The sequence below is a fragment of the Xenopus tropicalis genome, chromosome 4 (assembly GCF_000004195.4).
Source record: "Xenopus tropicalis strain Nigerian chromosome 4, UCB_Xtro_10.0, whole genome shotgun sequence".
Taxonomy (NCBI): domain Eukaryota; kingdom Metazoa; phylum Chordata; class Amphibia; order Anura; family Pipidae; genus Xenopus; species Xenopus tropicalis.
Genome location: NC_030680.2, coordinates 83,317,556 through 83,330,948, shown reverse-complemented (window position 1 = coordinate 83,330,948; position 13,393 = coordinate 83,317,556). Strand labels below are relative to the sequence as shown.

At 40.3% G+C, this 13,393-nt stretch overlaps 1 protein-coding gene across 1 annotated transcript in view; it reads right to left on the bottom strand.

The window, feature by feature from the left end:
* wls (wntless Wnt ligand secretion mediator) overlaps positions 1-13,393 on the bottom strand; it is a 31,304-nt gene that overhangs the window by 3,387 nt on the left and 14,524 nt on the right. Inside the window, exons 3-11 of the mRNA NM_001016910.2 lie at positions 13,178-13,302; positions 12,820-12,981; positions 11,757-11,893; positions 10,911-11,079; positions 10,718-10,815; positions 9,673-9,736; positions 7,388-7,531; positions 2,194-2,277; positions 1,795-1,948 (exon numbers count right to left, since the gene is read on the bottom strand). Coding sequence (NP_001016910.1) covers positions 1,795-1,948; positions 2,194-2,277; positions 7,388-7,531; positions 9,673-9,736; positions 10,718-10,815; positions 10,911-11,079; positions 11,757-11,893; positions 12,820-12,981; positions 13,178-13,302 — 1,137 coding nt within the window. The remainder of the gene's footprint in view (positions 1-1,794; positions 1,949-2,193; positions 2,278-7,387; positions 7,532-9,672; positions 9,737-10,717; positions 10,816-10,910; positions 11,080-11,756; positions 11,894-12,819; positions 12,982-13,177; positions 13,303-13,393) is intronic.

Below are 13,393 nucleotides of genomic sequence, written 5' to 3'. Positions count from 1 at the left end.
CAGCAAAAACCCAAATGCTTGGTGCTCACTACGGGGATATCAACCATCATTCATATGTGAAAGAATTATATTATGTCATATTAAGACACACCCTTAAATTCATATGCCTCCTCCCCTGTGGATAGCACAGCAACCCCCAACACATAATTACACACCTTAGGGACCATTTAATGGCTATTTCCAACAAACTCCCAGAACAAACCCCTGCCAGGTTCACCTCCCACAGGCAGCATAGGGCAGGCAGAGTATGACACACAGGCAATATAGGGCAGGCAGAGTATGGCATACACAGGCAGTACTCTGCCTGCCCTATGCTGCCTTTGTGTGCCATACTTTGCCTGCCCTATGCTGCCCGTGTGCGCCATACTCTGCCCCTGTGCCATAATATACCTGCCCTACCCTGCTGTGTGCCAAACTCTGCCTGCCCTATGCTGCCTGGGTGTGCCATACTCTGCCTGTGTGTGCCATGCTGTCTGCCCTATGCTGCCTGTGTGTGTGTCATATACAGTGACACAATGCTGGCACTGTTCCTAAAGTCTGAGGTGTGAAGAGGTGAACAATGGGGGTGCTTACAGTCTGAGGTGCATTGGGGTAAACAATGCAGAGATTAAAAGGTGTGAACAGTTGCAGGGGGCCAGTTAATCTCAATACTGATAACCATTTAAATCTTACACAAAGGTAAGCCATCAAATCAGCAAGACAGGTGGGGGGGGGCACACAGAGGGGGCCGCGGGCCGCCAGTTGGACAGCACTGGTCTAGAAGATCCACCAGCAGACTTAAGATCAGAAGGCCCTGTCTGCAGCAAGCGGTGATGTAGAAGAGAGTACTAGAAGGAAGGAAGGCAGGCAGCCACTCCCTCCTGCCAACAACTCTGTGTCCAGCGTGAAGGACACCAGCGTCACGTGAGTGATGGATCACGCTCATGCAAACTGGCAGCAGACCTGGTCCCAGAAGACACGCAAAGGAAAATAAATAATTCGACTGGGAGCGGGTCTGGTTGCGTGTGGCTTATTTGCACACAAAGGACAGAGAGGGTGCTAGTCTGGAGGGACCCATGGCACCCGACTCGAGTATAAGCCGAGGGTGACTTTTTCAGCACATTTTGGGTGCCGAAAAACTAGGCTTATACTCTAGTATATACAGTAATTGTGCTTTTCTATATTTGTTGTTTTTACACTTACTTTTTTTTTTTTTTTTTTACTATTGTCACTGTTCATTTCTAGTTAATTTGAGTGGAGCCCTCATCAGACAGCATAGCTGGGAAACAAAACAATGTTATGTATCAGTGCCAGTGTTATAGTGCCAAAGCCTTAATATCTGCCATCAGTACCCACTGCATCTCACGGCATATAATGTGCTCGTCTCATAAATACAGACAGCATTTGACTGTATATAATGTGCCTGGGATGTCAGTACCCACTGCCTTTCTCTCGATAAAACTGGGGGACCACAAGAGGTAGTTGGGGGGGTTCATTTTTAAGCCAGCAGCGAATCTCACATTAGATTTTGTTCAGTCTATTTTAGTATGGCCGATCTTTAGCCTCCCCAAACAAAAAGTCACCCTCAGCCCATGACAGAAGCTCTGGTATTGGGTATCAGCCCTAAAGCACACCCATTGAATTCTTTACCCTGCTCCATTCTACTAGTTAAAGTTTCTAGTTTATCTATAGGAACAGACTGTACACAGCTGCAGTCTGTACAGCCTGGTCACAGAAGCAGCCCTAACTACCTAGTGAGGTACCACTGCAGCAAAGTACTAAATACATTGCAGAACAGGCTATAAAACACCTTACCATTAGAATGGCCATCTTCATAGTGCTTGTGTGAAGGAGCATAAAGGAACATGAGAGCAAAGACATAAAGATTCCACATGCCGTAAATCCCAGTAAAGAAGGCACTATTAAGCTCAATGCTCAAGTCGCCCAATTTCCAGTTGCCTTCAGTAATCTGTAATAATGCAAGCAATGTTATGAATAATATAAACAGAACAGACTTGTCCTGAAAAACAAAATACAACAACTTTATTATGCATTATAAGTTTCACTCATGCATAAAGTATTTCAATTTTAACTAAAGAGTTAAACACAGTGTGCATTTTTGAGCATCTTTTAGTTTGACACATACATGGAATTTATTTTATTTATTTAAGGGGAAGTGGGGAGAGGAGGTCCCTTATAAAAACATGCACTTACCTGAGTAGTAATGAAAAAGACTACAGTTAATGCAGCACATGCCAAGGTGATAATCATCAGGAATTTAAAGCGGAATATCAAACCCTGAATTAAAATAAGAAAAAAAAAATTAACTACAAAAATAAAGTTAGCAAATCATTCGGTAGAGCATGGCATTACAAAAAACTCTGGGAACGTACTCAAATGGCAGAAGTGGCTATACCATTTTCAAAACAAAAGCCAATGACACCTGTGTCTTACAGAGTGGGATTTTCCCCACAATGTTAAATTTACGCAATACTGAAAATATACAAAATCTCAGACCCCGAAGGCAGAATGATGCCTTCGTGAGTGTGGTTCATTTATTACAGGGATTCATTAAAATTCACTAAAAAATTTGTAACTAAAAAAATCTATTCTACCCTCCCCCAATAATTTCCCTATCCTGAAAACCATTTGTTATTTTGAATGCTTTAGAAGAAAATACCTGTTAAACTCGGCTTCCTGTCATTTGAACAAAGGCGATACAGCATGCCGGGAAAGTATCAGGAGATGCATCAACTATGCGGGGATCGATTGATCGAGCCTAGCCTGACTCCTTCCTAAAGTCAGGCTAGGCTCAATCAATCGATCGCCGATAGTTGATGCATCTCCTGATACTTTTCCAGCATCGCCATATCGCCTTTGTTCAAATGACAGGAAGCCAAGTTTTTTACAGGTATTTTCTACTAAAGCATTCAAAATAACAAATGGTTTTCAGGATAGGGAAATTATTGGGGGAGGGTAGAATAGATTTTTTTAGTTAAAAATTTTTAGTGTTACTTTTCCTTTAATGGAGAAGGATCTGGGGGATTTTGTAGATAATAAGTTGTCCAATTCCTGGCAATGTCATTTGGCAGCCACTAAAGCAAATAAAGTGCTGTCTTGTATAAAAAAGGGCATTGACTCAAGCAATGAAAACATAACTTTATCTATACATTCTGGTAAGGCCTCACCTTGAGTATGCAGTGCAGTTTTGGGCTCCAGTCCTTAAGAAGGATATTAATGAGCTGGAGAGCATGCAGAGACATGAAACTTTTATTTGCCTTAGCTCTAACTCTCTGTTAGCTAATGTAAACATCAGAGGGAGAAGTAGTAATCTCCGCTGCATGCTGGCTAATGCGCGTAGCTTGTCGGGTAAATTAGGGGAGCTGCAAGCTATTGTATGTATTGAAAATTATGACTTAATTGGTATCACTGAGACCTGGTGGGATGATAAATGTGACTGGGCTGTGAATTTAAATGGTTATACACTTTTTAGGAGGGAGAGAGAGATTAAAAAGGGTGGAGGGGTTTGTCTTTATGTAAAGTCAGATTTAAAGCCATGTAATAAAGACATTACCAATGAAAACGTTGAATCTCTTTGGGTAGAAATTTCAGTAGGGCTGAAGGTCACAAAGAAAATGATCATTGGTGTATGCTATAAACCACCCCGTATAGATGAGGGGGATGAGACCCAGCTTCTGTTGCAAATGGAGGTTTCAAAACTGGGTCAAGTTGTTATTATGGGGGACTTTAATTATCCGGACATTGACTGGAGTAATGGGGTGGCTAAGTCAGAAAAAGCTAGTAGGTTTGTAAATATGCTAAATGACAACTTTTTATTTCAGGCCAGTATAAGGGCATCTCTGCAATGTGTCAACTGGGAAAGGCTTTTCATGGGGTTAGACACAGAAGGAAAATGGAACATCTTTAAAACATTGCTTTGCAGGTATACACAACAGTATATTCCCCTTGTAAGCAAGGAGAGGCATCGCAAAGCAAAACCTTTATGGCTGAATAAAAGTGTTAGTGTCGAGGTTGGTAAGAAAAAACGTGCTTTTAATGCATTCAAGTTAGCTGGGACAGCAGAAACTTCCATCAGGTACAAGGAAGCAAATAAAACATGCAAAAAAGCTATCAGGCAAGCTAAAATAGAAATTGAAAGGGATATTGCAGCTAGGAGTAAAAAGAATCCAAAATTATTTTTGAATTATGTGAATAGTAGAAAAATGAAGCAAGAAGGGGTGGGAACTTTATTATCCCGGGGGGGTAAGATGGTTGATGAGAACGGGGAAAAAGCAGAAATTTTGATTTTCATCTGTCTATACATCTGAGGAGCCAGATAATGAAGGCTTCCCTTCTAATATACCCAGTTCTAGTAATTTAGCTACTGACGCATGGGTCACTCGGGAGGAAATTCAAAAGAGACTTGAACATGTAAAGGTAAACAAAGGTCCAGGACCGGATGGGATTCATCCCAGGGTATTAAATGAGCTGAGCGCTGTGATTGCCAAACCTCTTCACTTAATTTTTCAGGATTCCTTGAGGTCTGGCATGGTGCCAAGAGACTGGCGGATTGCTAATGTAGTGCCGTTATTTAAAAAGGGATCACATTCTCAGCCTGAAAACTATAGGCCTGTTAGTCTGACATCAGTAGTAGGAAAACTTTTGGAAGGGGTAATAAGGGATAGGGTACTTGAATACATTGCAGTTCACAATACTATAAGTTTGTGCCAGCATGGTTTTATGCGTAACAGATCTTGCCAGACTAATTTAGTCGCCTTTTATGAGGAGGTGAGCAGGAACCTCGATGCTGGAATGGAAGTTGATGTCATCTACTTGGACTTTGCTAAAGCGTTTGATACAGTACCTCACAGAAGGTTAATAATCAAATTAAGGAATATTGGCCTAGAACATAATATTTGTAATTGGATAGAGAACTGGCTGAAGGATAGATTACAAAGAGTGGTGGTAAATGGAACATTTTCTAATTGGACCAGTGTGGTTAGTGGAGTACCGCAGGGGTCAGTCCTTGGTCCTTTGCTTTTTAACTTGTTTATTAATGACCTGGAGGTGGGCATAGAGAGTACCGTTTCTATTTTTGCTGATGACACAAAATTGTGCAAAACTATAAGTTCCATGCAGGATGCTGCCGCTTTGCAGAGCGATTTGACTAAATTGGAAAACTGGGCAGCAAACTGGAAAATGAGGTTCAATGTTGATAAGTGCAAAGTTATGCATTTTAGTAGAAATAATATAAACGCGAACTATCTACTGAATGGTAGTTTGTTGGTGTTATCCTTAATGGAGAAGGATCTAGGGGTTTTTGTAGATAACAAGTTGTCTAATTCCAGGCAGTGTCATTCTGTGGCTACTAAAGCAAATAAAGTGCTGTCTTGTATAAAAAAGGGCATTGACTCAAGGGATGAGAACATAATTTTGCCCCTTTATAGGTCCCTGGTAAGGCCTCACCTTGAGTATGCTGTGCAGTTTTGGGCTCCAGTTCTTAAGAAGGATATTAATGAGCTGGAGAGAGTGCAGAGACGTGCAACTAAACTGGTTAAGGGGATGGAAGATTTAAACTATGAGGTTAGACTGTCGAGGTTGGGGTTGTTTTCTCTGGAAAAGAGGCGCTTGCGAGGGGATTACATTAGAGGGGATTATAGGCAGATAGGGGATGTTCTTTTTTCCCATAAAAACAATCAACGTACCAGAGGCCACCCCTTTAGATTAGAGGAACGGAGCTTCCATTTGAAGCAGCGTAGGTGGTTTTTCACGGTGAGGGCAGTGAGGTTGGGGAATGCCCTTCCTAGAGATGTGGTAATGGCAGATTCTGTTAATGCCTTTAAGAGGGGCCTGGATGAGTTCTTGAACAATCAGAATATCCAAGGCTATTGTGATACTAATATTTACAGTTAGTATTAGTGGCTGTATATATAGTTTATGTATGTGAGTGTATAGATTGGTAAGTATAGGTTGTGTGTGCTGGGTTTACTTGGATGGGTTGAACTTGATGGACACTGGTCTTTTTTCAACCCTATGTAACTAAACTGGTTAGGGGATGTAAGATTTAAGCTATGAGGTTAGACTGTTGAGGTTGGGGTTGTTTTCTCTGAAAAAGAGGCACTTGCGAGGGGACATGATTACAAATACATTAGAGGGGATTATAGGCAGATAAGGGGTGTTATTTTTTCCCATAAAAACAATCAACGCACCATTTGAAGCAGTGTAGGTGGTTTTTCATGGTAAGGGCAGTGAGGTTGTGCAATGCCCTTCCTTGTGATGTGGTAATGGCAGACTCTGTTAATGCCTTTAAGAGGGGCCTGGATAAGTTCTTGAACAAGAATAATATTCAAGACTATTGTGATACTAATATCTACAGTTAGTATAAATGTTTGTAATATATAGTTGATGTATGTGCTGATATAGATTGGTAAGTAGAGGTTATGTGTGCTGGGTTTACTTGGAAGGGTTGAACTTGATGGACTCCAGCTTGCTGTTGAGGAACAGGGACCAAGAGCATCAGCAATCACTGGTCTATATGGTACCAGTGTCTTTGGGCCCCCAGTGGCTGTGGTATCTGTTCCCCACTAGTTACTCCACTGGACTGCTACTTTTTTAAATCATGAGATCTTCACATTGGTTGAACACATAAGGAAACATCAGACAGACAAGATTGTCTATGAAGTGAAAGTGTCAGCAGGCAGAATTAATTACAGGCTATATAGAACTTTACAGAGTGTTTTCCCAGTTTTTTTATAAACACAAACTAACCTTTCCAATTACCCTTTCTGTAGAAAATGTCCCTTATGCTTTAGTAGCAAGTGAGTTACTCTGCCTAGAGTTACACAGATTGTAGTCCACAAACCTCCCCCCCAAAGTCCTTCTCAATAAAGGAGTGTGGTACTCTATCAACTGCTTTAGCAAAGTCTAAGTAGATGACATCCACTGCCATGTCAGAGCCGAGGTTCCTGCTTACCTTATCATAAAAGGCCATTAAATTTGTTTGGCAAGATCGGTTATGCATAAAACCATGCTGGCACAAACTTATAGTATTGTGATTTGCAAAATATTCAAGTATACTATCCCTTATTACTCCATTCAAAAGGACTGGACCCCTTTTGAAAATGGCACCCCAATTGCACAATCTCTCAGCACCATGCCAGACCTCAAAAATTCTGGAAAATTTAAGTATGGGTTAGCCAATCACAGAACTAAGCCCATTTAGTACCCTGGGATGGACTAAATTGGCCATTTAAGAAGGAGGTGTCATGCAGTCTGTCTTTGTGTAGTCATTCTTCACATAACTTTAAGTGGCAAACATAACAAAACAAAATGAGCCATTACAAGCATTACAGTTTCCATAGACATGTATGAATAAATACCAAAGGGACATAAGCATATTTTTACTGACCTCATAGTGCAGTCTTCGGGCTTTGGACATTTCTGGTAAATTTGACTGTTTTCCACTAATGTTTCTGAAGACTTGATATACCATGAAGCACAAAAACAAGAAATAAAGGCACGCACAAATTCCTGCTACAATAATAAATGCCATCTGGATTATATGAGTTAAAGAATGAATACACAACTTGAGCAGACTAAATCAGAATAGAAAACAGCAGAGGTTTACCGAGCACCGTAACAGGTATTCAGATCACCAACACGTGTAACTTAAATAGGTGGTCTACAATTTTCTTTTAAAATTCCACAATGCTGCAACCATCTAACAAAAATTGTGCTTTTGCTTTTAAAAGTATGCCGGCCATACACGCACTGATAATATTGTACGAAACCTCGTTTTGTACGATATTTGGTGCATGTATGGCAGCTCATAGAGGTGACCAATATCGCGAAAGGCTGCGGATAATGGTCGACTCGTCGCTCGGCCAGGTTAAAAGATTTTGATCAGGCACCATTGAAGGCGCCTGAGCAAAAACTACATTCAGGGCTGAACTGGCAGGTAGCGGTAGAATATCTATTGTTTCTACCTCCATATCGGAGGATTCAGCGCTAAATGTCAGTAGAGGGTGGGAACAATCTTAATTGCTACGTGTAACGCCACCTTAGGGCTCTGGCACACGGGGAGACTTAGTCGTCCGCGACAAATCTCCTGTGTCGTCGGGCGACTAATCTCCCCAAAATGCTATCCCAAGGCTATCCTCAAGTGGGATGGCATTTTGGGGAGACTAGTCGCCCGCGACACAGGAGATTTGTTGCGGACGACTAAGTCTCCCCGCGTGCAAGAGCCCTTAAAGGTGAAGACACAATGAGCTACTACTAACAGCTACTCTTCACTGCTACAAAAATAGACAATGCTGATCATTTACTGATAATTGCCTCTACGTGTGTTTTAGCAGAGGCAATGCCAAGTATTGTTGATGGCAGGGGCGGGCCGAGCCGACCGGGCGCCCTAGGCTACCCCCGCCCCCTGTTTGACGCGCATGCGCAGTACGAGCGGGGGGGGGCGGGTTTCCGCAGTGAGGTGCGATGCACAGCGACGCAAAGCTTATTGCAGACTAGGGGTAGGCAGGAGAGGCTCCTGCCTGGCGCCCCCCAATCGTTGCGCCCTAGGCAGCTGCCTCTTCTGCCTACCCCTAGTTCCAGCCCTGGTTGATGGCATTGTCAGCATAGAGAAATTTTGTTAAAAATGAGGAACATTCCTTTAAACTACATCTCTAGAGGCCACCCAACTTAATTCAAGCCAGTATAAAAAAAAAAAAATAAAAAAATTGCTTAGATGCCCTGATACTTTCATTACTGCCTCTTAAATAGTTGATGGCATCCATCAAAAAGGAATTCATGTAACTGGAATAGGCAGAGCAAAGGTTAAATATGCTATTATAAAAGAAAGTGGAGAGAGTCTCTGCTTCCCCTTGGCAGCAATATGTAGCTGTTGCAAAGCACCTAACATTAAAGAAGTGTTACTGGAGATGCCATGTAAAAGGAATGAAATATTAAATACATTATACACACTTGCATGATTCAAGACAAGAGTTGTCCATTTTGATTTGCTGGTGTGAAAAACTGAGTCTGGGGGGAGGCAGAAAAAATGCCCAGCATCCTGGTCAGTTAAAGAAAAGTAGTGGTACTATACTGTATATGCACCAGTATAATATGTGACTTGAGTACGTTATTGCCCTGGAGACAAGAAAATGATAACGATTATAAATGTTACTCTATATAAACACTCATAACAGTGGGATGAAATCCGACAAACCAGAGTAACATCATATGCTGTATATCTGCAGAATCTAGACTCATCATAGCAGGCACTTTAGCCTACTTGCCTGCCCCACAAAGCAGCATGCCACAAACTGTTTTACAAGTGTACAGCTAAGGTTGTAACTCCACTGGGTGACTGCTTGTCCCTCTGACCTAAAGCATCAAGGCCCATCTGGATCTGCTTCTGCTAATAAACAGTTTCTCGCATTGGGTTCTTTGCCTATGTAAATGACCCATATTGTATCCAGATCCACATGCAGAGGCTCTCTTTCTACACTTTTCCACAGATGAAAGCTTGTTAAAAGCAATTATTGTGTCTGCTGAATTATGGTACACATCTTTTGGGGGAAGTATTGGCAAAATCATCACCCCCCCCCCCCCAATGCCCCACACTTCACTATGATGTCCCCTTGTAACCAGATTAAAAGCCACAGCCCAGACATGACAAATTAGAAAACATTTTATAAAGGATACAGCGATTTCTGCTCCTACATCTGTTGTCCAAATGCTGTAGAATGGGTTCTTCAACTGTACACCTCTGGGTAAGGGAAAGGAAACAAAGAAGTATAAAAACAATTACACAAACATAAAACCAAACCAAATTTTTATTTGTACTATAAAATAATTGTTCAGTTGTCTAAAGAGTCTTTAGCACAGACCTACAACATAGTACTTGTTCATGGGACTATATAATATAGTATATATTTATATTTTTCTTAGCTCACCACCGGACAAGTGTCTTATGCTTTCCAGGCTGTGTCTTATGCCACCTATGAAAGTGGCTAACTAATGGCAGAATTTGGCTTGGGTCCCCTACTTGTTAACCACAATAATCCACCTATATACCTGTTTCTTTCTGGTATATTACAGTTTTTGACTGCTAATAACAAGCTTTTGGCTCAACTGAGAGTCAGCAACTCAGGGTTAACTGAATACAGGAATGACAGTACATAGAAAGGTAGGAGTGCTGACACTTGTGCCTTTGAGAGCTGTTGAGCCAAGCCTGCTATTAGTAATCTAAAACTGCTAATAACTCAAAAAACACTTAAAATAAAAAATTTATATAAATTTCAAAATGGTCACTGCAATTGTCAAGTGATCTGGTAACCTTGTCAGAGGTGAACTGTCAGTTTACACCAATTCATATTTAAGTTAATATCTTCACTAACACTCAACTTCTTCAGGTGGTATAAAACAGTTGTTTTCCTTCTGTGCTAAAAATCTTTGTTTAGTTGTTTGTATTTCTCTGATACTGCTATGAAATGATACTATCAAATATTATCAGTTTAGAAAGTGTACTGAGCTCATATAAGCATGTAAAAAATGTTTCTAAAACCTACATTTTAGAAAAAAACAGAAGACAATGCAAATTAAAAAAATTTATTATTTATGGCATATCAAAAAGCAAGGTAAACTATTAGCAGGTATTGGAGGGAAATGAGGGTGGGGAAGTTAAAGATACAGACATTTATGTTTTATGTGACTAAAAGGAAGGAATGTGGCAGAAATCTGTTGTTACCTTTCACACATATCAAATATGAAGAGACAGCATGATCCAAAAGCAATTGGTCCAACTTGTTTCCAGTACACAGAGATTCGGTTTCTTTCAGTCTGATCCTAACAGAAGCAGAAAAAAAAACAAGTTATATACTTGCGACTACATTAATTAACACTTGTTACTATTGTTATTTTATCTGGTATGTGAAACCAACCATCATGTGCTCGCCACAGAAGATAATCCAGAAGGACAGCAGCATTGCATAGAAAATCCCTTGACGGATGTCCCCAAATAGCAGCATCCAGGTCCAGTCATATCCAATGGAGAACCACTCGACAGGAATGTTAATGAAAGTCATTGAAAAGCCTAAAGCAAAAATAACTCTAGGGACAAAACAAGTAAGTTAATGGTCACTATGTTGTTAGGACTGCTTTTAGAGTAAGTAGGCTACAAAAACACATTGCTTTACCACTTTTTTCAACTGAATACAAGGGGTGCTGATGTGGCACTTGTATTTTATACCCTTTTAGAATCTTACACGTACACACCATAAACAAGCATGTTTCACCTTGTATTAGTACTTAAAGGGGTGGTTAACTTTTAGTATGTCATAGAATGGCCGCTTCTAAACAACTATTCAAGTGGTCTTTTAAATGGGGGCCACTAACCTCAGCAGCCAAAAAAAATATTGCTTTGTGAGGCTACAATTTTATTGTTATTATTTAATTTTAAAACGTATTTTTCTATTCAGGCTCTTTACTATTAATATTCTAGTCTCTCATTCAAACCACTCCCTGGTTGCTAAGTCAACTTGGACCCTAGCAACCAGATAGCTGCTGAAACTTCAAACTGGCTACTGAACAAAAATTGAAATATATTAAAAAAACTACAAACAAAACACGAAGACCAATTACAAGTTGTCTCAGAATATTACCCTCTACATCATGCTAACAGTTAACTGAAAGGTGAACAATCCCATGACTTGCCTGTGTGAGAGGCAGGAGAAAGATGATTGCTACGTTTGTCGAGAAGGAAATGTTAGCAACTTAACATCACTTACTTCTCCAGGAGAACAGGTGATCGAGTCATCATAGTTATTCTTCTCCAATACCAAATCATAATAATTATTATACTTGGCGTGAGGAATGTTTTCATAGCAAACCACACCATTGTGAAGCCTCCATTCTGGAAGATACACTGAAAAAAATGTAAAGGGAACATTTTATGCCATGTGTAAAATATTTACAAAGGTAAGATTTTGTTATACTAGTGTTTAAATAACGAAACAGCACCCCTCTTTCACACAGATATCTTCAATCATCCAGTGCAAATTTCAGCAGTAATCACGTATTACAATATTTACCAAGTCCAAAATGAACAGCACCAGTCAAGAGAATTTCTTTAATAATAAAAAGCCTTTATTGCATTTTGGGCAAATTCAGAACAGTACGGGCAATGTTTCAGGCCCAACAGGCCTTTCTTCATGCTCACCCCAGGCTTGAAAAAAGGCCTGTTGGCACTGAAACGTTGCCCGTACTATCCTGAATTTGGCCGAAATGCAATAAAGGCCTTTTATTATTAAAGAAATTGTCTTGACTGGCGCTGTTCATTGTGGACTTGGTAAAGACTTGGTAAATACTTCATACTAGGAAGCGATGTGCCAAATAATATTTCTTGTTTTACTAAATGTATTAAACCAGTCTTTTAAAGTTTCAGCATTTGGTTTGTAATCACACTGGCTTTCCAACAGTCATAATTCCAAACCATGAGCATCCACCATGAGTATCACCTTAAAGGCCATCACTTTACATTGTTTAGCATTCACATTCATCCCTTCCTCCGTGCAGCTTACAATATAAAAGTTTAGACTTAGACAAAAGACAAACTCTTTGCAGACAGTGCCCAGGCCAGAATTAAAGTCAGGACACCAAGACTACAAGACAGCAATCCCAACATTTGAGTCTCCATGACGGCCTTATCTAAAACTGTCCTACAGACAGACCTTCATCCTGTTTTGGGCAGAGCCACCAAAAAGAAGCACTCTTAAACAAAATAACTCAATGATAACATTACTATATGCTACAGCATCTTCTAGTTTCCCTTGCAAATAAAAAATCACTTACCACAACATGCAAATCTCTAATTTCTCCAATTGCTATATTCGATTTCTTCTTTTCACTTACAGGGAGTCGAATATTAAATAGGTAGTATTTGTGTGACACGCTTCCAAGTTCCATGAGGGGAATTACATCACAGTCATACTGGCGGCCTTCATTTGCCACCGTCTGCAATAAAAAGGACAGGGCAATATGGGACTACACATTTTCTCAAAACTTAATTAAGACACACAAAAGATAATCAACTCACAATTAAGAACATTGACCAAGTCTACCACTGAAACACAATAAGCAAAGACACATTCAGACACTAAAAAGAAAGGATACATTCCATGCATAAGGGCATATCTGCTGCAATACTCACCTTTTCGACAGGAAGTATGCAGTTTAATTTTCTTTGCTCCATCGAACTGGCCAATTCTTTCCACTCTTCCTTTAGGTCATCACGGTATGCCACAGAAACATTCAGATTTACCATAGAATTATCCTCTAAAATAATAAGATGTCACACATACTGTAAGGGTGATGACACATAGGGCGCTCCTTTCCTGAAAATACCTTTTCACTGAGATAAATGTAA